At 46.5% G+C, this 24208-nt stretch overlaps 1 protein-coding gene across 1 annotated transcript; it reads right to left on the reverse strand.

Annotated features, from left to right (window-relative positions):
* Nucleotides 1-316: 316 nt before the first annotated feature.
* LOC102410361 (cytochrome P450 2F3) lies at nucleotides 317-12566 on the reverse strand. The gene is made up of 10 exons (XM_006052051.4): nucleotides 12412-12566; nucleotides 10785-10976; nucleotides 10531-10693; nucleotides 8264-8413; nucleotides 4613-4773; nucleotides 4163-4339; nucleotides 3620-3761; nucleotides 2672-2859; nucleotides 2062-2203; nucleotides 317-909 (listed from the first exon to the last, which is right to left on the reverse strand). The coding sequence occupies exons 2-10, from the start codon at nucleotides 10953-10955 to the stop codon at nucleotides 728-730; spliced, it is 1476 nt and encodes a 491-aa protein (XP_006052113.3). The 5' UTR covers nucleotides 10956-10976; nucleotides 12412-12566; the 3' UTR covers nucleotides 317-727.
* Between the last annotated feature and the right edge of the window lie 11642 nt (nucleotides 12567-24208).

Genomic DNA, 24208 nt, shown 5'->3' on the forward strand with positions numbered 1-24208 from the left:
GTCTAATTCATTATGATCTTTTAAGTAGTATTAGGTTGTTCAGTAAAGCATTAGGAGGGCCATTCCCATCACAAAAGTAACATTAAACAGCCTAAAGAGAAGACATGGCTTGAATTTTTCATCTTTGGCTTGATCGGGCTCTAATCATGTAGACACAGCTTCTGATAGATTGCAACTGTAAGCAAAAACTTAAATATGGTTAAAAACCTGGTTTCCCTTGGTAAACAGATTAAAAATATCTGATGTAAAACATTTAACAGGAGAATTCAGGAATGTGGGATTTCTCTGACTTGCAAATATGGTATATCACATGGAATATTATTATTTTTTTACTATTTGTACTTACATAATGAAAACCAATTCATTTTATATATCAAATTATTTTGTAAGTTGTAAAAATAGCAGTTGCAGTTTTATTATGAACTTTTCTCAATAAACCAGGTAATATTAAAAAAAAAAAAAAGCCTTCTCTACCAAATGGTGTGCAGTAGAACGAATTCTGTGGATTAAACAAGGCACGTGCTTTCCCTTCCCCATGGCTTTTTCTGCTTCAGGGGCGCAGAAGGTAAAGACAGGAATGTTGGGGAAGGGCACGCAGCTGGCGCAAGGTGATAGGAAGCGAGTGTGACAGCGAGAGGGATGGGGCGCAGGGGAACGAGACGATGGATCGAAGCACCCCTCCAGACAGGCCCCATAGTTCACAGACGAATCTGGAAGGGATGCGGCGTCAGCGTGCGAGCACGCAGAGCTGGTAAGGCCGGGGCAAATTGCCGAGACCCGAGCTGAGCGGGGTCAGATCAATGTCCTCGGGCGCCCCCAGCGGTTGCAGCGAGAAGCTCTGCAGGATGGCGGTGAGGTAGAGGAAGAGCTCCATGCGCGCCAGCGCCTCGCCCAGGCACAGCCGGCGTCCTGCAGGCAGAAAGGACGGGGAGGAGCAATGAGACAAAACGGGGTGAAGGGCCTCCTCCACTTTCAGAGGAAAGCATGAGAATAATGACTGGGGACTCACAGACCCCTCTATCTAAAGGTCCGGGACAGACAGTTTAAGTATATTGTGGACCTCCTACAAGTGCAACCTTGCAGGGATTCGAATCCTGACTACCGTTACTAGTTCTGTGATCTTGGGCAAGCCAGAGTTTCTGGGTAGGTATCTGAAATGGGGAGGATAATAGTGCTTCATTAGGTTGCTATGAGGGACTTTTCCTGATGGCTCAGACTGTGAAGAATCTGCCTGCAATCCAGGTTGGATTCCTGGGGTCAGGAAGATCCTTTGGAGAAGGGAATGGCTACCCACCCCAGTATTATTGCCTGGAGAATTCCACGGACAGAGGAGCCTGGGAACCACTGAGCAACTAACGTTTTCACTTTTTTTAAGGTTGTAGTGAAAGGTAAATGGAGGTGAAACAGTGAGAATATAATGCTATGTCAGTTTAGTATGTGTGGGAGCTGGCTGCTCTAAGCCCTACTATCAGTTAATTTCATCCTTATAACAACTCCCAGAGGTGGGCTTTTTTATGATCGCCATTTCATAGATGTAAAACCCGAAGCACAGAGAAGGGAGGGAGCATATCCAAGGCCGAGCCATTAGAATATAACAAAGCTGGGGTCTGGCAGCAAAGTGCATCTCTTAGCCACCACTCTTACAGTTCTCAGAGGTAGCACTGGTGCACAGTAGGCAATGTTGTAGGTTACCTATTATTATGCACCCTACTACCTTTTCGAACACTGAATTACGCAGGAAAAGATGTTTTTTTCAGCCGTTTAAAGACCAAAGGCAAGAAAAACCAGAACCGCTTCAACTGCACCACCCAGTGGAGAGACTGATAATGACCATGTCCAAGTTAGATGACAATCCTGTTTCCCTGCCTCCCTCCACAAGGCTTTCATTTGCTATCAGCCTGTAGGGGAAGAGTTGGGAAGGAGAAAGGACATCTGCACATCTAAAGCTGAGGATTGGGTGGGATGAAGAAGTGAAAGGCTTTGGAGAGTTGAATTAGGCTTGGGGAATGTAGGTGGAATATTGGGCCAGAAAGACTGACCGGTGCCCCCCACCACTCTCACCTGCTGAGAAAGGCATGAAGGCAGGGCTCTTCTTGAAGGACATATTGGCATCCAGAAAATGTTCAGGGTTGAATTCCTTGGGCTTCAGAAATTGGCTGGGGTCGCAGTGAACTGTATTAAGGAGGGTGATGACATCGGTGCCCTGCGTGGGTGGGGAGGCAGCATCAGTGGCCGGTTAAAAGGGCTGGGAGGTTCCCAGTAGAGGATTTCCACTCTACAGAGCCTGGGTCTACATCAGGAGTCCAGGAAATGGGTATGGGTGTCTAGGGTTCCCAGTGACGGGTGCCGAAAATGATTCTGTTGGGGTCTAAGGTAGGGATGTGGGATACCTTCCTTGTAGAAACAAATCTGGGGTTCTTGGGGAGGGAGTAAGGTCTCCCAGAACAGTGTTTAGGTACAGGGGGCCCCAGTATGAAGTCTCAGACCTTGGGGATTTCAGAGAGGGGTCCTAGGGGTCACAGGGAAGGGGCTGAGGTTCTGGATTTAAGGGCCTCAGATGTCTGTTGCTAGGGCCTGGGTCTTCCTTGCTAGAACCCTGAATGCCCATATCAAGAGTGTGGAATGCCTCTTCCTAAGGTTTTAGGTATGGTTTGCCAGGTGACCACCCCACCCTGGGTATCGTGAAGCCTCGAAAGTTCGTGTCCCGAGTGACACGGTGCGGCAAGCTCATGGGGATGACGTCTGCGAAGCGCTGCACTTCGTGGATCACCGCGTCTGTGTAAGGCATCGCCGCTCGGTCCTCCACCGTCGGCAGCCGCTCGCGTCCCACCACGCGGTCGATTTCCTCCTGGACTCGGACTGGGGTGGGGGGAGGGGAGAGCGGTTGTTGAGGGGATAAGCAGACTCGACTGTGCAGAGAAGAGGTGTGTGCATGCGTGTGGAAGCAGTCCAGCCACTGCTTTCCAGTCGAGGTCGGGGTCGGGGGTCGGGGGACGCTGCAGGGGTGCATGCGAAGGTTAGATGGAGGTTCAGAGGGAGGGGCTGGGTTCAGAGATGCAGTGAGGGCGAAAGTTTCGTCCCGCTTGGGCTTCCAGGGGCGAGGTTGTGCGGACAGGGTGACAGGGCTGCTTGGAGTCCAGGTCCCACATGGGATTGCCGGCGGGACTCCGAGGACTAGGGCCGCTGGAGGATGGATGGAGAGAGCGGGGTGTGCAGGACAGCTGAGAAATCAGGGGTGGGGCGGGCGACAAAGATCCAGTCGGTCTCCGCACAGCGTCCAGGCGACCAGGAAGGTTCAGGGGAAGACCCAGAAGCAGGGTTTGGGGAGGCGGGGTCGCAGGCCGTGAGGTGGGAGGGGAGGGATTCTTGGGCAGGCCTGGGCTCTGGGCGTCTGTGTGAGTTGTGTGTGCAGGGTCAGAGATGAGTCCCAAAGCAAGGCCTTGCGGACGGGTCTCCGTCCGGGCAGAATATGTGGATCGGGAGAGCCACGTGAGTGGGGTCAGCCTCCAGTGGGCTTGCGGGTTTGGCTGTGGTACCCAGACGTGAGCTGGCGGCTCTCGCTACCAGGCACACTGGGCGGGCGCTCAAGGTCTGTGGGCGGGGCTCCCGGCGCTCGCACCTTGCACTTCTTGATACTTCATGAGCAGTCGGAAGGCGTGGCGCAGCGTGGTACCCACGGTCTCAGTGCCGCCGAAGAGCAGATTGTGTGTGGTCATCAGCAGAGTATCCATGATGAAGTGGCTCAGCGGGTCCTGCTTTTCCTGCAGGGGTTAAGGGCCCGGGATGTGAGCCAAGGCGGAGGGAGATCTTTGGGCGCCGAGACTCTGCGACCCACTCCCCGCAGACCTGCACAGCTGCTACTGGGTGCCAGTTCAGCGCCTCCTCTGTTCAATTTCCTTTCCTTGGGGGATCTGGGAACTGCGGAGAGCAGGGTAGGGAAAATCTCAGCCAAGCGGCCGATAAAACAAACCCTGAAGGATTTCTTAATGAGCCTGTTAATTGGCGGAGGCCCTGAGTGGCCCCAGAAGAGCCCGGTGATCCACCTTCACTTCCTGGATGTGGGGAGTTCAGACCCAAACACGCTCATCTCGAGATCCTTGTTGGTTCGAAGCAGGATGGAAGGTCAGATCAGAGATGGGACTTCCAGGTAGGGCTTACTTACCTGTGCCATCTTGGTAAGGAAGCAATCAATGAAGTCTCGGGGAGAGTTTGGGTCAAGGGAAGCCTGGTGTTCACGGACGCTGCGGGCGATGAGGTCCTTCACGCGTCCGTAGTTCTTAAAAAGGCGTCGGTGTGGCCCGGGCACCCAGTCCAGGAGGTTCGGAAAGATATTGTACATCTAAGGATGGAGCAGAGTTGGAGGGGTTGGGAGGAGCAGGCAGCAGCAGAGAAGGAAGGTGAAGGGGGGTGTGTGTGTGTGTCTAGGGTGGGGCGGGGCCTGTGTGTCAGCAGAGCCCTGCGGAGTGGGCGGGGCCGCCGCATACTTTGGGGGGCGGGGTCAGACGGAGAAGGCGGGGCCAATAGCAATTCCTTCCCTACCCACTTCTTTCCCGATAGCCCTGAACTGGCGGGACCCCTCAACCCTCTCGCCCATGGAATTCGGTCTCCTGACCTCTCCCCAGGGGCTGCTCATGATTTGGAAGTTTTCATTGATGAGGTGGATAATGGTGAGCAGACGGTCGTCGTCGTAGTCGAAGCGGGAACCGAAGATCACAGAGCAGATAATGTTGGACACGGAGCGGCTCACCACAAACGTGGGGTCGAAGGGCTTGCCTGAAAGTGAAGGGCAAATGGGTCAAGGGGCATGGCTCAGGAGACACAGTGTATGACAAACCAGGCCCCAGGCAGCAACCGCACGACATCCAACCCAACCATATCAGTGTGACTCACAGCACTGAATGCCTGCTCCAGGCCACCTAACACAGCACAACAGCACCCACAGAATATCTGGCAACACAACAGACAGCGCAGAACGCACATGACCCTACACCACATCGACAGCAATACTAAACAGCTGCACAGGGTATTCTTGGTGACACAATACACAGCATACACAATACAACTTTACACCCAGTGCCTGACAACACTACAACCTCACTCAGCAATGACACACAGCAACACAGCCCCTGACATCCAGTGATCTGATGACCCAACGGATCACAGAAAGCAATACCAATACAGGGCATTCCCACATTGGCCATTACACAATAGCACAGCCCAGAAAACTGAATCTGGAGTTAACTAGACATAGTCTGGATTTTGGCTTGGCCTCTTAGTCTACATGTGACCTAGGGGAAACAAATTCCCTTCTCTGAGCCTCAGTTTTCCCGTCTATAAAATGGGCTTGATGATAGTCTTCTCATGGGGCTCTTATAAAGAGTCAGTGAATGTGTGGCTGGGAATGCTTAGTTAAGGGCCATCATGCCATCATGAGCCAAAGAAAGGTGGTATGGTAGACTGAGTAATGCCCCCCACCATGCCCCCCCCCCCCCAAGATGTCCATGTCCCAATTCCAAAAGCCTGTGCATATGTGATTAAGTTAAGGATCTTGGGATGGGAGATTATTCTGGATTATCTAGGTGGGTTTAATGTAATCACATGGGTCCTTATAAGAAAGCAAAGTGAGAGGGTAACAGGCAGGAAGGCCAGGGGTCTCCAAATGGAAGAAATAGCCTGCAAGTGTCAGACATTTTTATCTCTCTTAAGCGGCAGGAGGAAACAAACTAGCAATATTTTTTTCCTTCTCTATACAAATTTAAAGAGAGGTTTCTCTTAAAATACTGTGTTGCCATAATGACACCTGGTTTCGCCTGAAGTTAGCTATTCTTGAGCCTAGAGATAACCAATGCCTTTTTCTTATGAAAATGTTTGTCTTAAGCTATGCTAATGTACTATGCCTTTACCCCAATCTCGGTCTCCAAGTCGGTTCCGCCTCTGGGCCCAGAACCTACTTGACAAACCAGTATGTTATACTCAGATATTGTTCCCCTAATCTATGTAAATGAAACTATTTGTATGGTGGTCTGCCCTTCTTTAAGATTCAAGTTAATTATTTTATGGCCCAAGATAAACCATTTGGTGCCATTCTAAATTTTAAGACATTCCTTTCTTTCATTAACAGACTGCTAGTGACTATATAACATCCAGCTAAAGACTAGCAAGGGGGTACTCTTTCTGCCCCCTTCTGATGCCTGTGTCAGAAGCTTTCTCTATCTCCTTTATACTTTAATAAAATTTTATTACACAAAAGCTCTGAGCGATCAAGCCTCGTCTCTGGCCCCGGACTGAATTCTTCTCCTCCGGGGGCCAAGAATCCCGGTGTATTCGCGTGATTCAACAACAACCTTTCAAAAGGGTCTGAGTAGAAAAGGTGATGTTATGGGAATTCCCTGGTGGTCCAGTGGCTGGTTCTTTGTGCTTCTACTGCCAAGGGCTCAGGTTCAATTCCTGGTTGGGAACTAAGATCAAGCTGCACAGTGTGGCCAACTCACAACCCCTCCAAAAGTGATGTGGTGATGGAAAGAGGGGGAGAGAGAGGAAGAGACATTGGCGGATGCTATGCTGCTGGCTTTGAAGATGAAGGAAGGGGCTACAAGCTGAAGAATGCAGGCAGCCTCTAGAGGCTAAAAAAAGGTGAGGAATTGGATTGTCCTCTAGAACCTCCAGAAGAAGCCAGCTCTGCTGACCCAGTTTAAACTTTGGACCCCCAGAACTGGAGGAGAATAACTTTGTATTGTTTTAAGACATTAAATTTGTGGCCGTTTGTTGCAGTAGCAACAAGAAAATAATTCAGGCAGTTATTATTCTTTTACTTACATCACGTCATTTAATCCGTGAGGTATTACCTGCCACTTCTCCCCCCAGAGTCAGCAAGATTTGGAGATCAGGGTAGAGGGCCATTTACCTTTCTCTGCCTCAATTTCTTCTGTAAAATGGGGTTCATGATAGTACTTACTTCTGAGGTTTGGGTGATTTCTCTTTTCTAAAGGAGAACTGAAAATTTTTAAATTTACTTTGGCCATGCTGTGCAGCATGCCAGGACTTAGTTCCTGAACGAGGGCTGGAAACTGCACCCCCTGAAGTGGAGGTATGGAGTCTGAGCCACTGGACCACCAGGGATGTCCCTGGGTGATTTTTCAAGGTGATATACAGAGTTTTGGAACAGTGCTGGCATATGGTAGGCATCACTTTAAATGTTGATTATTAACTTTTTTTCATGGTTGACAGCTTTGACCTGGGTTTATATCCCATCTCTGGCACTTCCCAGGCACATGACTAACCTTTCTAGGCCTCAGCTTCATCACTTGTAATAACTCCCTAGGTTTTCTGGGAGGGTGCAACTTATCAACACATGCAAAGAGTTTACCATAGTACCTGGAATCTGTAAGCACTGGATAAATGGGTATTAATGTTTGGCATGAGGACTTTGGTATCTAAGACTTTGGTTTAAATCTTGGCTCTTTTACTTTCTAGCTTTATCATTTCAAGGTGGTTGCTCAATCTCTCTGTGCCTCAGTCTTCTCATCTGCAAGATGCATTGTTCCAAGGCTTAAGGGGCTTGTGCCTGAAAATGTGCGTAGCACAGGCCCCCACACATGGTGAGTTTTCAAGAGCAGCAGCAGCAGCATATTGCCCGCCACGATGACAGGCTGCTGCTGCTGCTGCTGCTAAGTCGCTTCAGTCGTGTCCAACTCTGTGCGACCTGATAAATGGCAGCCCACCAGGCTCCCCCATCTCTGGGATTCTACAGGCAAGAACACTGGAGTGGGTTGCCATTTCCAATGACAGGAGCAGCGCTCCAAATACCACACAGAGACAGCACAACAAAGGGGCCAGGACATATTCTGCCACCCTGTGCATGCATGCTGAGTTGCTTCAGTTGTGTCCAATTCTGCGACCCTATAGACCATAGCCTGCCAGGCTCTGCTGTCCATGGGATTCTCCAGGCAAGACTACTGGAGTGGGTGGCCAGGGGATCTTCTCCAGGGGATCTTCCCACCCCAGGGATCGAAACCGCATCTCTGCATTGGTAGGCAGGTTCTTTACTGCTAGCGCCACCTGGGACGCCTACTGTCACCCTACCTCAAGGAAACACGGCGTCACAAACGGATCCACCTCCAGGGGGCGCCTCTCTTATCACGGGTCAAGTGAGAAGCCTCTAGGAGTTCTGAGTTCACACCCATGCTATGGTATGGGGCTGCCCTGACCCCCTAAGTAGGCTGGAGGTGAAAGAGGGGTATGGGCTGCATGTGGGGAAACGGACCTTGGGTTTTCCGAAGCTCCTCCAGCAGGAAGTGTCCTTCTTCCAGGATCCGCTCCTCAATGGTCCTCTTCCCCATGCCGAAGTTGCGCAGAATTTGAACAGAATACTTTCTAAGGACTTTCCACCGGTCTCCATTGGAGAAGGCAATGCCTGGGTAGAAGGGAAGGGGCCAGCTCCACCAATGACCTATTCCCAAGATCGCTGTCAATTGAATCCCTTTTCCCGATGTTTGATAAGAGAAAGACCCCGAGTTTGGAATCTCTCCCCAGCCCTGCCAGTAAGTCCTTTCAGACCCTCTGGCCTGGGTCAGGTACCTCCTTTGAGCTTCCATAGGGCCTTGGGCTTTTCTCCCCACAGTCATGCTTACCCTGTCTCTGTTTCTGCTATCACAGACCTGACCACTCTGGGCTGTCACTGTCTGACAAGGAACCTGCCCCTTCATTGAGCTGTGAAGGCGGGGTGGGGGCCTGTCTTGGCCATCACTGTGCTCCTAGGAGCACAATAGGAGCTGCAATAGGATATGCGGTCTCACATGTGTTCATCTCTGAGTCCTCTAGTCCTCCAGTCCTCAGAGAACTGGATGCTAAAGAGGAAGAAAGTATCATGTTTTGCCTTCATTGTGTGCATCATCTCATGGACCTCTCGTAGCAGCCTTCTCATGATAATAGACTGAGGGTGGAGAGGGGAGGGCCCAAAGGTGCAGGCTAGGTGGAAGAACCCTGCTGTTACCCTATGTACTGAATAATTAGATGCTGGCTATTTCTGGTAACAGATGATGTATATATATCCAGATGTTTTCTGTGTAAAAGTAGCAGGCATTTCTCTACCTCCTTGCATCTGGACAGGTGAGGTCATAAGATCACACCAGGAGACATGAAGGTAGCAAGTGTACTCAGTATCCAATAGGTGTTCTTTTTTTCCTCTCTCTTTTCTTTTAAAAAAAATTAGAACTTTCCAACTTCAGATCCTGGGGCAGCTGGGACCCATCTAGTGTAAGGGCAAGGGGGAGCTGTAATGATTCTTTAGGGGGAGACGAATAGTCCAGGAGACAGGTCTCCAGGACCCCCTTTTCATTTACAGCAACTTTCTTCTTTCTGTCCCACCTCCCTCCCCTTCCCTCTTTTCCTCTTTCCTTCCTTTTCTTTTTGTTCTTTCCTTCTCGTATATTGGGCCGTGCCACACAGCTTCCTTTGAGTAAGAGATTCATGTTACAAAAATTCCACAAGACTAGGTGACTTCCAGACCTACAGAGGACAAGATACTGAGCTAGGAGAGGTTTGGAGTGAGTGATGTGAGTTGCTGGGTGTGAGTTGGGTTGGGGATGAAAGTGGGGATGAGGGGAGATAACGGGGTAGATGAGAAGTTGGGTCTGAGATTAGTGTGGGGATGGAACTGGGTAGAATGAGAGTGATTGGTGGATTGGGGTTGAGATTGAGCTTGGGGGTTGGGTCGATATGTGGTAGTATTGGTTTTGGCGACAGTAGAGGGATATAGGTCAAAAGTGAGACCTAGGAGCTGCGTACTTCAGTTGCTGCTGCTGCTAAGTCACTTCAGTCGTGTCCGACTGACTGAGATAGAAAATGGGGCTGGGGAGGAAAATGATAATGGAATTGAGTTTGACTAAAGGATCAGGATGGGTTAATACTAGATTTTACTATGGAGATTGGGAGAGGTTTGTAGTGGGAATGGAGGTTGCAGTGAGGTGTAGTCAGTGTTGAAAGGGAGATGGAGTTGAGATTGAAATGGGAACATGGAAACGGGGTTGGTGGGGATCGGGGAGAAGTGGACAATACAGACTGGGGCCAGATAATTTAGGCACTTGACTGAGATGGAAATTTGATGATGTGGTTAGGGTAGAGAGAAGCACTGCAATGAGAGTTGGAGTTGGATTGGGTTGGAGTTGGGTGGAGACGGGAATGGGTGTAGAAGTACAATTCAAGATGGCTGAGGGAGGGATTTCCCTGGAAGTCCAGTGGTTAAGACTCTGCTTCAAACGCAGGGAGTATGAGTTCCATCCTTGGTCAGGGAACTGAGATCCCACATGCCGCATGGCACAGCCAGAGGAAGAAGAAGAAAAAAAGGTCGTGGTGGGGTTTGGGGGTGGTGAAGGTGGGACAGACTTCACCCTACTTGGCTCCACTCCACCTGGGGTCATCAGTGAGATCAGAGGTCCTGAGTGTCACCAAAATTGGGAGGCCATTCTTCTGCCCTATTCCCTCCCTCGGTGTGGAATGGGTGGGGAGTGGAGGAGGCGGGAGCAGGCTCACCGTTGCCCTTGGTGAAGTTGAAGAAAACAGGGTAGTCACCGCGGCCACTGAACTCCTCCGCCTGGTCCACCAGCGCCTCCTTCACGGCTTGGTACCCGCTGAGGACCACCACCCGTCTGGGCCCCAGGTACACCGTGTACACTGCACCGAATTCCTTGCTCAGCTGAGGGTAAGAAGAAAGAGGTCACAGGGGGCTCTGGGGCCAGGGACCCCTCTCCCTTAGCTCTCCCTTCAGCCAAGCCTAGTCTTTTGACCTTGGTGAGGGAGGTCAGCATATCTTGGGAGCGAAGCTGCAGCAAATTTCCCAGGAATGGGAGGGCCCTGGGGCCTGGGGGCAGCCGGCCCTTGCCCTTTGAGCCGGTGGTCAGGAGTAGACAGACGAGAGCCAGGATCAGGAGCAAGATGGCTGTACTTATGCTGTCCATGGTGCAGGCAGTTGCAGGCACCTGGGTTGGGAGTTGGGCGGGGAGAAGGCAGCGCTGGGGAGGGAGTGAAAGCCTTTCACTCCTCATCTCCTTCTTGAGACTTGCCTCCCCCAGACCCCAGAAATGGGAGCAGATGGAGAGAAAAAAGGAAGTAGAGAGAGGGAGACACAGGGGATGGGGAAAGAGATGGAAGGAGAGGGGAAGGGAGGGAGAGAGAGAAAAAGGGGCATGAGGTAATCAAAATACAGAGAGACAGAAATCAAGACCGATGGAGGGGGACAGAAGAGAGATAGAGACAGAGAGACAGAGACTAAAAGAGACAGAGTTACATGCAGAGATAAGTGAAAGTGAAAGTGAAGTCGCTCAGTGTGCCCGACTCTTTGCGACCCCATGGACTGTAGCCTACCAGGCTCCTCCGTCCATGGGATTCTCCAGGCAAGAGTACTGGAGTGGGTTGCCATTTCCTTCTCCAGGAGATCTTCCCCACCCAGGGATCGAACCTGGGTCTCCCTCATTGCAGGCAGACGCTTTACCATCTGAGCCACCGGGGAACAAAAAACAGAGTGAGCTATCTGGATATCTGTGCATGTCTGCCTTCTATGTATCTAGTTATCTGTTTATCTATCAGGAGTCAGACATGCCTGAACAACTACAATCTATTATCTGTCTATCTGTTGTCTATCTTCAGTCTGTTATCTATCGATGTCTATCTATTTAACTATCTGCCTACCAGCTATCAATTTTCATCTATCATCTTTCACATAGGGATATAGAGAGATAGAGACACACAGGGACTGAGACAGACAAATCAAGACAGAGAAATAGCCAGACAGAGAGAAATCACAGAAAGAGAGGCAGACAGAGAGAGACTAGAGAAGGGAGATCGAACTAGAGAAGACACAGAGCTAGAAAAAGAGACAAGAGATGGGGGAGACAGAGATATACCCTGACTGAGAGACATAGAGATGGACACTGACAGATAGGAGGAAGAGGGTGACAAGCAGATGGAGAGAGGAGGCAGAGGCAAGCCCAGAGGCCAGTGGAGAAGAGAGTGACAGACACAGAGAGATGTGGAGGGAGAGAGACAGACACTCAGACGGACAGACAGAGAGACGGGCAGGGGACATTCGACGGAGGCAGGCAGAGACAGCGGGAGGGCATAAGCAGAAACAGACCGAAAGGTGTCCTGAACCCAGGAGTCACATTGCAGAGAGAGATGCCACCTGGCTGGGTAAAGTGCGTCACAAAGAGTGCGCAGTGCCAAGCCCTGGCTCAGAACTCTGAAACGCTCTGGTAAATTCAAGAACAGGGTCCCAGAGAGAGCCCCTGAGAGATAGACCCAGAGACCCCTCAGTGGAGCTGACAAGGCAGACCCCGGCCAGTCTCAGGACAGGGAGATGGAGCCAGTGACCCTCCCTCTTGAGAGTCACCCCCTCTTCTGTGACCAGCCCTCTACCTGCTGAGCTGCTGAGGGGTGTGCTGGAGGGGCCAATCCGGCTGGCAGCGGCTGCTCCAGATGTGTGCCCAGGAGCTCGGAACTGGGGGGTGGGAGCTGCCCTTAAATCATCTCCGTCCACCCCTGCTTACCACCCTTTTCCCTAGTTCATCCAGTGAGTGACTTAATCCCTCCCACTTTCCTGCCTTCCTTGCCTGGGCCAGGGCTCACAGCCAGCTGGAATGAGGCCTCGAATGAGTGCCTTGGGGGCCCTGCCTGCTCCTCACCTGGGCTGACTTTACCTCTTCTCACTGTGGCCAGTGCTGGCCATCTGTCCTGGATTGGGGGTGAAGTCTTCTCTATTTTTTGTTGTTGTTGCCACTGGGGATCCTGGATCTAGTTCTGGATCTGGTTTAGAATTGTAGGGCTTTGGCCAAATGAAGGGGTAGGGATGAGATCAGGGTCTCTGTCCTGGGGTGGGAAAGGATTCTCATTTTCTGGGGCCCCATTTTCACAGCTCTTCTCACCCTTCTCTGTCTCTTGCAGTTTGTCTCTGAAATTCTGTATGTGTCTCCGCTTTGGCCTCTGCATCTTCTTGTCTCTTTTTTATGTCTCTGTCACTCCCCGTCTCTCTTCCTCTGTGTCTCTATCTTTCACCATCTCTTCTGCCCCCTCATTTTCTTTGTGGCCTTTCTCTTTTCTCCCTGCTTCTCTCTCTCCGCAGTCTTTCTCAGTCGCTCTCTCCTCCTGACTGAGTGTCTGTCTGTCTCTCACACCTCCAAGAGGTGGAGTGCAGTGGACAGGACTGAAGCCAGACTGAGGATCAAGGAAGACTTGGGAGAAGGGCAGGGCAGGCAGGAACCTCACTAGACAGGGCCTCAGATGTGAAGGATACCCCTGCTACTGCCCACCTCCACTTCTGCCTCTCTCCTAAGCCCCCCACCTGCTCTGATTCTATCCTTGTTTCTTTACCCCCAGAAACTGATCACACTCAACTCCTAGCTAGGTCAGAAGGGCAGGTTGCAAAAATCTGAAGGGGGCTAGGACTCTAGTTCCTTGGAGGGTAAGGTGTGGGAGAGAGCCCCAGAGGTCAAGAGTCTGCAAGGCCAAGTGGAGGTTTTGTTCCGCCCCCCACCTCCCCGGCAACCAGGTCCATTGGTACACACCACGGTGATTGTTTTTCCCATGGAGGGTGGGGGAGGAAGTGCTTGGAGGTCCTGGGGAATTTGACACCCCAGATCTCAGGCCCCTGTTAGGGTGGAGGTGGGGCCTGTGCTACTGTTTCAGTCCCAGAAAGGCTGGTTAGGGCAGGTCCTGGAAGAGGGGTGAAGGTTTGATTATGGGATCATGGATCTCTAGTTTCCCTTGGCATGAACCCCTACTTCTGGGGGAGAGGAGTAGTACTTGACCTATGGGAACCCCACAAGTGACTTTTCTCTGACCCCAGAACTGGGTTGAGAGGGGCCTCTTGGGACTTGCCTTAGTGGGGAACTTGGGACTCCTGAGAAAGGGAGTTTTAAGGGGCTTTGAGTTCTTCTTATGGTCTGACTTGCTGCCCTGCTGCAGAGGGAATGTAGGGTAGGGAGGGATGTATTGTGAGTTTCCTTAGCCTCAACACTGTTGACATTTGGGCTAGTAATTCTCTTGGGGTGGAAGCTGTCCTGTGAGTGGCAGGATGTTTAGCAGTATCTCTGGTTTCTACCTCCTAGATGTTAGTAGTAACCCCCCTCCTAGGTGTAAAAATAAAAAAATGACCCCGGATATTATTTAATGTCCACTTGGGGGCAAAGGCCAACCCAGTTGGGAAGTGAAGGTGTAATGGGAGAAACTGAAAGACACCCAAGGGCAGCTGAACTTTCCTGATCTCCAACTGGCCTCTCCTTGACTTCCAACACATACATTTAAATTTTTAAAAATTAATTTATTTTGTTTTTGGGTGCTCTGGGTCTTTGTTTCTGCACCTGGCTTTTCTCTAGTTGTGGCAAGCAGGGGTTACTCTCTTCGGGTTCAATCCCTGCGGTTGGGAAGAACCCCTGGAGAAGGAAATGACAACCCACTCCAGTATTCTTGCCTGGAGAATCCCATGGACAGAGGAACCTGGCAGGCTACAGTCCATGAGGTTGCAAACAGCTGGACATGACTGAAGCAACTTGGCATGGCATCGGGTTACTCTCTAGCTGCGGTTCTCAGGCTTTTCATTGTCGTGGTTTCTCTTGTTTTGGAGAGTAGGCCCGACCAGGGCTCAGTAGTTGTGGTGAATAGGGCTTAGTTACTCTGTGTCATATGGAATCTTCCCAGAGCAGGGGTCAAACTCTTATCCCCAGCATTGGCAGGCAGATTCTTAACCACTGAACCACTGGGGAAGTCCCAACACTTACATTATTCTCTGCCCTCTCAAACCTCCAGACCCTTTCGTCCCTCTGTTGACGGTCTCATTTCTTATCCCATAGAAAAAGCAGCATGCTCACCCACCTACCAGAATCTGAGCCACATATGTAGCCTTGCTTTCCTGACAGAGAAAAGGCAACATTTCCTTCTTCTTTTTTGTGTGTGTGTGTGGGATCTTAATTCCCTGACCAGTGATGGAATCCGTGGCCCCTGCAGCCGCAGATTCCTAACCACTGGACCACCAGGGAATTCCCAAGTGCAGCTTTTCCTGAAGGTGACAGGGCATCCCACCCCTGTCACTAGCTGGATGGCTTTCTTTCTCTTTATTGCATTGTGTTTTGTGTGGATGTGGGCAGATGGATTTTTTTCCTAGTTTACAATTCTTTGAGGTAAAATTTACATGTAATGAAATGTACAAATTGGGACTAATAGATACAAACTACTACATATAAAATAGATAAATAATAAGGTCCTATTGTACAACATAGGGAACTATGTTCAATACCTTATAATAACTTATAATGGAAAAGAATATGAAAAGAATATATATATATATACATACACTTATATTTATATAGGGACTTCCCTGGTGGCTCAGTGGTAAAGAATCCACCTGCCAATGCAGGAGACACGAGTTTGATCTCTGGTCTGGAAAGATCCCACATGCTTTGGAGCTACTAAGTCTGTGCATCACAAATATTGAGACTGTGCTCTAGAGCCCAGGAACCACAACTATTGAACCCATATGCACCACCACTACTGAGCCCATGAGCCTAGAGTCTGCTCCTCAAGAGAAGCCCATGCATCACAACGAAAAGTAGCCCTGTTCACCAGAAGTAGAGACAAGCCCTCAGAGCATGAAGACCCAGCACAGCAAATAAATAAATGAAATTATTTAAAGAAAGAATTGAAGATTGAAGGCAAAAGAAAAAGAGGACAGAAGAGGATGAAATGGTTAGATAGCATCATCGACTCAATAGACATGAATTTGAGCAAACTGTGGGAGATAGTGGACGGGGAAGCCTGGTGGGCTGCCTTCCATGAGGTTGCAAAGAGTAGGACACGACTCAGCAACTGAACAACAACAACAACAACATTTTACAAAAGAATACATCAGTTCAGTTCAGTTCACTTGCTCAGTCGTGTCCGACTCCTTGTGACCCCATGAATCGCAGCACACCAGGCCTCCCTGTCCATCACCAACTCCCAGAGTTCACTCAGACTCACGTCCATTGAGTCAGTGATGCCATCCGGCCATCTCATCCTCTGTCGTCCCCTTCTCCTCCTGCCCTCAATCCCTCCCAGCATCAGAGTCTTTTCCAGTGAGTCAACTCTGCGCATGAGGTGGCCAAAGTACTGGAGTTTCAGCTTTAGCATCATTCCTTCCAAAGAAATCCCAGGGCTGATCTCCTTCAGAATGGACTGGTTGGATCTCCTTGCAGTCCAAGGGACTCTCAAGAGTCTTCTCCAACACCACAGTTCAAAAGAATACATACATGCTGCTAAGTCGCTTCAGTCGTGTCTGATTCTGTGTGACCCCATAGACAGCATCTCACCAGGCTCCCCCGTCCCTGGGATTCTCCAGACAAGAACACTGGAGTGGGTTGTCATTTCCTTCTCCAACACATGAAAGTGAAAAGTGAAAGTGAAGTCGCTCAGTCGTGTCCGACTCTTAGCGGCCCCATGGACTGCAGCCTACCAGGCTCCTCCGTCCATGGGATTTTCCAGGCAAGAGTACCGGAGTGGGGTGCCATTGCCTTCTCCGATACATACATACATATATATATCTGAATCACTTTGCTATACACCAGAAACTAACAAAGGGACTTCCCTGGTGGTCCAGTGGTGAAGAATCTGCCTTCCAATGCAGGGGATGTGGGTTCAATGCCTGATTAGGGTGCTAAGATCCACATGCTGTGGAGCAACTAGGCTGGAGTGCCACAGCTACTGAGCCGGCAAGCTCTAGAGCCCGTGCTTCACAACTAGAGAAGACCCTGCACGCAACTAGAAAAAGCCTGAGTGCTTCCTTGAAGACCCGGTGCAGCCAAAATTAAAACAAAACAAAACTAATACAACATTGTAAATCAACTATAGTTCAATTAAAAAAACACACACAAATCTTGCATGAACATTTACTAAGTTTTGACTGCATATGCTGGTGTAGGGTTTCCCTGGTGGCTCACCTGTAAAGAGTCAATTTATTAAAAAAAAGGAAATATTTTAAAACAACAGTACAATTTGATTCTGAAAGATTCTGTATGGGAAAAATTAGGGTCTTAAATTCTAGATTATTTTATTTCCAAAGAATTAATTTACTTATTTTTGGCTGGGCTGGGCCTTCATTGCTACAAGCAGGCTTTCTCGAGTTGCAGCAAGTGGGGGGCTACTGTTCATTGCAGCACGTGGGCTTCTCATTTTGATGGCTTCTCTTGTTGCTGAGCACTGGCTCTAGGGCACAGGCTTGATTAGTTGTGGCAAATGGATCTAGTTATCCCTCTGCATGAAGGTTCTTCCTGTACCAGAGATTGAACCCAGGTCCTCTGCATTGGAAGGTGAATTCTTAACCACTGGACTACCAGTGAAGCCCTCTAGATGGCTTTATGTTACTCAGTTATAGCCTTTTGCTTCCCCTTCAGTATGACACATAGAAAGAGCATGGATTTTGCAGTCAGTAGATTCAGATTAAAATCCTGATTCTATAACTTGAAAGTTGTGTGACATTGAATGAGTTACCGAATGTCTCTGTACCTCACTTTCTTTAGGAGTGAAATGGAGATAATGGGCTTTATACTGGGCTTTATATAATGGGCTTTACATTCCAGCCCATAATGAAGTGCCTGACCCAGGACTCAAGATATGTTAAACAAATGACTGAAAAGTTTCAGGAATGTTCCTGGTACATGGCCTGCATTTAATGATAAATCTTCTACACACTTATATATGCCTGGTAATTTTTGATTGGATATCAGTCTTCATAAATTTTACCTTGTGGGTGATGGATATTTTTGTGTTGCTATAAATATTCTTGAGTTTTATTCTGTGATGAAGTTAAGTTACCTAGATATCTTTTGTGAACATTAACAAAAATGTAATTTCAAACTTAACGAAAAGCTTCAAGAATAGTACAAGGAACTTTTATGTACAATTTCCTCTGATTTACCAACTGTTAACATTTTTTCCCTGGTGGCTCAGACAGTAAAGCGTCTGCCTACAATGTGGGAGACCCGGGTTCGATCTCTGGGTTGGGAAGATCTCCTGGAGGAGGAAATGGCAACCCACTCCAGTACTCTTGCCTGGAAAATTCCATGGAAGGAGGAGCCTGGTAGGCTACAGTCCATGGGGTCGCAAAGAGTCGGACACGACTGAGTGACTTCAATATCAACATTTTTTCACTCTATCAAAATCTCTCTTTTTCTCTATTTCTCTATGAATTGAAAGTAAATTGTAGCCCAGGTGCCCTTATACCTCTAAAGTGCTCAGTGTGTATTTTTTAAGAACAAGCACACTTTTTATTACATTGATAGTAGTAGTATCAAAATAGAAAATTTAGTATTGTTGCAATATTATTTAATCGTCTGGTAATATTTCAATTTTACTAGCTGTCCAAATGATGTTCATTATAATAATTTTTTTCTGGTTTGGAAGACCGGATGAGAGTCTCTTTTAATCGAAGTCTGTTCCTCAACCTTTATTTTTTTAAATTAATTAATTTTTGCTGTGCTGACAGACCCTTGTCAGTGCAGGGGAGAAGTCCCAACTTCTGAACCACCAGGGAATTCCCCTTAAACCTTTATTTGTTTTTGAAGCCATTGGCAAATTTGGCAAATCCTAGCCACTCATTTTTTAATGCCGAATGTCTCTGTACTTCATTTTCTTTATGAGTGGAATGGAGGTAATACCTTACATTCCAGCCCATAATGAAGTGCCTGACCCAGAACTCAAGATTTGTTAAACAAATGACTGGATCACATCAGGAATGTCCCTGGTACATGGCCTGCATTTCATGATAAATCTTCTACACATCTATGTATGCCAAGTAATTTTTTAAAAAACGTTAATTTATTTTTAATTGGAGAATAATTGCTTTATGATATTGTGTTGGTTTCTGCCATACATCAACATGAATCAGCCATAGGTATGCACATGTCCTGTCCCTCTGTAACCACCCTCCCACCTCCCATGCCATCCTGCCCCTCTAGGTTGTCACAGAGCGCTGGGTTGAGCTCCCTGAGTCATACAGCACATTCCCACTGGCGATCTATTTTATGTACGGTGATGTCTGTTTCCGCGCTACTCTCTCTATCGGTCCCACCAGCCCCTTCCCCACTGTGTCCACAAGTCCATTCTCTATGTTTGCATCTCCATTGCTCCCTGCAAGTTGATGCATGGGTACCATCTTTCTAGATTCCATATATATACGTTAATATATGATATTTGTCTTTCTGATTTTGTATAATAGGCTCTAGATTCATCCACCTCATTAGAACCAACTCAAAAGCATTCCTTTTTTATAGCCAAGTAATATTCCATTGTGAATATTACCACAACTTCTTCATCCATTCATCTGTTGATGGACATCTAGGTTGCTTCCATGTCCTATCTCTTGTAAATAGAGCTGAAATGAACATTGTGGTTCATGTCTTTTCAATTATGGTTTTCTCAGGGTGCATGCCCAGTAAGTGGGATTGCTGGGTCATATGGTAGCTTTATTCTTAATTTTCTAAGGACTGTCCGTACTGTCTTCAATTGATACTGCCTGTATCAATTTGCATTTCCATCAACAGTGCAAGAAGATTTCCTTTTCTCTACATTATCTCCAACGTTTGTTGTTTGTAGACTTTTGATGATGGCCATTCTGACCAGTGTGAAATAGATAGCTCATTGTAGTTTTGATTTGCATTTCTCTAATAATGAGTGATGTTGGTCATTTTCCCATGCATTTGTTAACCATCTATATGTCTTTGGAGAAATGTGTGTTTAGGACTTCTGCCCACGTTTTGGTTGGGTTGTTTGTTTTTTGGGTGTTGAGTTGCATGAGCTGCTTGTAAATGTTGGAGATTAATCCTTTGTCGGTTGTTTCATTTGCTATGATTTTCTCCCATTCTGAGGGTTGTCCTTTCACCTTGTTTATAGTTTCCTTTGCTGTGAGAGAGCCTTTACGTTTAATAAGGTCCCATTTGTTTATTTTTGTTTTTTTCCCATTACTCCAGGAGGTGGATCATAGAGGATCTTGGAGTTTTATGTCTGAGAGTGTTCTGCCTATGTTCTCATCTAAGAATTTTATGGTTTCTGCCTTGTAATTTTTGATTGGATGTCAGTCATTGTAAACTTTACCTTGTCAGTACTGGATATTTTTGTGTTCCTATAAATATTCTTGAGTCCTATTCTGTCATGAAGTTAGGTTACTTGGGAATCTTTTGTGAACATTTGAAAAGTATATAATTCCAAACTTAATGAAAAGTTGCAAGTATAATACAAGAAACTTTTATGCACATTTTCCTCTGACTCATCAATTGATAACATTTTGCCACCCTTTATCAGAGTCTCTCTTTTTCTCTCTTTCCCTGAGTTAGATAAATTGTTTGAGAATTAATTGTAGCCTTGGTGTCCTTATACCTTTAAAATGTTCAATGAGTATTTCCAAAGAAGGACACCTTTTATTACCTTGAGAGTAATATTATCAAAATAGAAAAATTTAGGATTGATATTATTTAATCTTCTGGTAATATTTCCATTTTGGTAGTTGTCCAAATAATGTTCATTATAATAATTTTTTTCTGGTTTGGAAGACCAGATGAGAGTCTATTTTAATTGAAGACTGTTCTTCAATTTTTTTTTAATATAACTTTTATTTTTCCCTGTGCTGACAGGACCTTGTCAGTACACGGGAGGAGTCCTAACCGATGGACCACCAAGGAATTCCTCTTCAACCTTTGATTTGTTTTTGAAGCCACTGGCAGATTTGGCAAATCCCTAGCCATCCATTTTGTATACTGGATATCTTTGTACTTCACTTTCTTTATGAGTGGAATGGAGGTAATACTTTACATTCCAACCCATAATGAAGTGCCTGACCCAGAACTCAAGATTTGTTAAACAAATGACTGAATAACACTAGGAATGTTCCTGGTACATTGCCTGCATTTCATGATAAATCTTTTACACACCTATGTATGCCAAGTGATTTGTTTTAAAATTTATTTTTAATTGGATGATAATTACAATATTGTGTTGGTTCCTGCCATACATCAACATGAATCAGCCATAGGTATATATATGTCCCCTCCCACTTGAACCTCCCTCCCACCTCCCACCGCCTCCCACTCCTCCTGGTTGTCACAGAACACAACCTGCTCCCTGAGTCATATAGCCAGTTCCCACTGGCTATCTATTGTACCCATGGTGATGTCTGTGTTCCACGCTGCTCTCTCCATTGGTCCCACCCTCTCCTTTCCCCTCTGTGTCCTCAAGTCTGTACTCTATGTCTCCATTTCCATTGCTGCCTTGCAGATAGGTTTATCAGTACCATCTTTCTAGATTCCATACCTATGCATTAATATATGATATTTGTCTTTCTCTTTCTGACATACTTCACTTTGTATAATAGGCTCTAGGTTTGTCCACCTGATTAGAAACTCATTTCTTTTTATAGCTGAATAATGTTCCATTGTGAATAAGTACCACAACTTCTTCATCCATTCATCTGTTGATGGACATCTAGGTTGCTTCCATGTCCTAGATCTTGTAAATAGTGCTGCAGTGAACATTGGGGTCCATATGTCTTTTTCAATTATGGTTTCCTCAGGGTAGATGCCCAGTAGTGGGATTGCTGGATCATATGGTAGTTCTATTCTTAGTTTTTTAAGGACTCTCTATACTGTTCTCCATAGTGGTGTATCAGTTTGTATTCCCACCAACAGTGCAAGAGGATTCCCCACAACCTCTCCAGCATTTATTGTTTGTAGACTTTTTAATGATGGCCATTCTGACAGGTGTGAGACGATAGCTCATTGTAGTTTGATTTGCATTTCTCTAATAATGAGTGATGTTGAGCATCTTCTCATGTGTTTATTAACCATCTGTGTGTCTTTGGAGAAATGTGTGTTTAGGCCTTCTGCTCATGTTTTGGTTGGGTTGTTTGTTTTTCAGGTATTGAATTGCATGAGCTGCTTGTAAATGTTGGATATTAATCCTTTGTCAGTTGTTTCATTTGCTATGATTTTTTACCATTCTGAGGGTCGTCTTTTCTCCTTGTTTACAGTTTCCTTTGCTGTGTAAAAGCTTTTAATTTTAATTAGGTCTCATTTCATTATTTTTGCATCCATTACTCTAGGAGGTGGATCATAGAGAATCTTGCTGTGATTCATGTTATACAATGTTCTACCTCTGTTTTCCTCTAAGTGTTTTATAGTTTCTGCCTGGTAAGTTTTGATTGGATGTCAGTTATTGCAAATTTTTCCTTGTTGGGTGCTGGATATTTTCCTGTTCCTGTAAATATTCTTGAGTTTTATTCTGTGATGAAGTTAAGTTACTCAGAAATCTTTTGTGAACATTAAAAGATATATGTAATTCCAAACTTAATGAAAAGCTTCAAGAATAGTACAAGGAACTTTTATGTACATTTTCCTGATTCACCAATTGGTAACATTTTGCTACACTTTATCAAAACCTCTCTTTTTCTCTGTTTCTCTATGAATTATTTGAGAGTAAATTGTAGCCCAGGTGCCCTTATAGCTCTAAAGTGTTCAGTGTGTATTTGCAAAAAACAAGGACACTTTTTATTACATTAGTAGTAATATTATCAAAATAGAAAAATTTAATATTGATACAATATTATTTAATTTTCTGATAATGTTTTGATTTTACTAGTTGTCCAAAGAATATTTGTTATAACAATTTTTTTTCCAGTTTGGAAGACCTAATAAGAATCTCTTTTAACTGAAGACTGTTCCTCAACCTTAACTTTTTTTAATCTAATTTTTTTTTAACTGCTCTGACAGACTCCTGTCATTGCAGGCACAGAATCCTAACCACTGGACAACTAGGGAATTCTCCTTCAACTTTTATTTGTCTTTGAAACCATTGACAAATTTGACAAGTACTAGTCACTCATTTTGTATACCGGCCCTTAATTTTGATCTTTATTTTTTCATGATTAAATTCATATTATAAACCTTTGGCAGGTAAATCACAGACGCATTGTTTTGTTCTTCTTAGTGTCTCATTTCAGGAAGTACCAGATATCATTTGACCAATTACTGGTGGTGTTAACTTTGAACATATGGTTAAGAGTAGGGGAAGGTCTTTCGGAATTCTTCATTGTGAAGTTATTTCCCTTCGTAATGAACACAGGTTCCCTCCTACTTAATTCACTTTCTTATTTCGGATTCCAACAGAACTTGCCCTCCAATTCTCCTCCAACCTCAGTGGCTGCTCCTTATTGTGTCCTCATCTCCTTGACTTTCAAATGTTGGAGCTCAGTCCTTGAATCGATTCTCTTTTTTCTAGTATTCTTTCCCTAGTTGATCTCTTCCAGACCTACGACTTTGTTTATTTATTTTTGGCTGCCCTGAGTCTTCGTCTCTGTCAGCAGGCTTTCTCTAGTTGTGGCAAGTGAGGACTACCCTTTCTTGTGGTGTGCAGGCCACTCATTTTGGTGGCTTCTTTTATTGTGGAGCATGGGCTCTAGGTGCCCAGTCTTCAGTAACTGCAGCACACGGGCTCAGTAGTTATGGTGCATGGACTTAGTTCCTCCAGGGCATGTGGGATCTTTCCAGGCCAGGGATCAACCTGTGACCCCTGCATGGGCAGGCAGATTCTTATCCACTATGCCACCAGGAAAGTTGAGCCTTAGGACTGTAAATACCATATACTGACGACTCCCAAATTTATCGCTCTACTCCAAGCTCTCCCCTGAGTTCCAGACTGTAATTGAACTTAATAAATCCAAAACAAAACTCTTGATATCACACTCCACAACTGCTCTCCCCCAGGCTTCTCCTCAGACAAGGAAACACATACAGTTTTCCATTATCTGGATCCTCTCAAACTCTTAGGTTCTACTTCTGCCATTTCTCTTTCCTTTCTCTGCTTCCTCTGCTCTCACTTCTTGCTCTTTTTCAGTGTTTCAAGTTTATGTCACCTCAGGGCCTTTGCACTTACTGTTTCCCCATCCTCTTTGCCGTCTCCCTATATTGATGTGGTTTGCCCCTGTCTTAGTCTGTTTGGGTTACTTTCACAAAAGCATCACAGGCTGCATAGCTTATAAACAGTAGAGAAAAAAAAAATTGCTCACAGTTCTGAAGCCTGGAAGTCTGAGATCAGAGTACCAGCATGGTCAGGTGGCAGCCCTTGTCCAAGTCTGAGACTTCTTGTGTCTTCAAGTGGTGAAAAGGGCTAGGGAGTTCTGAGATCTCTCTCTCTCTCTCTT

Source organism: Bubalus bubalis, chromosome 18 (assembly GCF_019923935.1).
Source record: "Bubalus bubalis isolate 160015118507 breed Murrah chromosome 18, NDDB_SH_1, whole genome shotgun sequence".
Classification (NCBI taxonomy): Eukaryota; Metazoa; Chordata; class Mammalia; order Artiodactyla; family Bovidae; genus Bubalus; species Bubalus bubalis.

Excerpts from the sequence above, each read along its gene's own strand:
- LOC102410361 (XM_006052051.4), bottom strand. The coding sequence starts at position 10,955 with ATGGACAGCATAAGTACAGCCATCTTGCTCCTGATCCTGGCTCTCGTC. Across the intron at positions 8,414-10,530 it reads CAACTTCACCAAGGGCAACG|GCATTGCCTTCTCCAATGGA; the intron begins GTGAGCCTGCTC and ends CCTTCTACCCAG. Across the intron at positions 3,762-4,162 it reads TCCTTACCAAGATGGCACAG|GAAAAGCAGGACCCGCTGAG; the intron begins GTAAGTAAGCCC and ends TAACCCCTGCAG.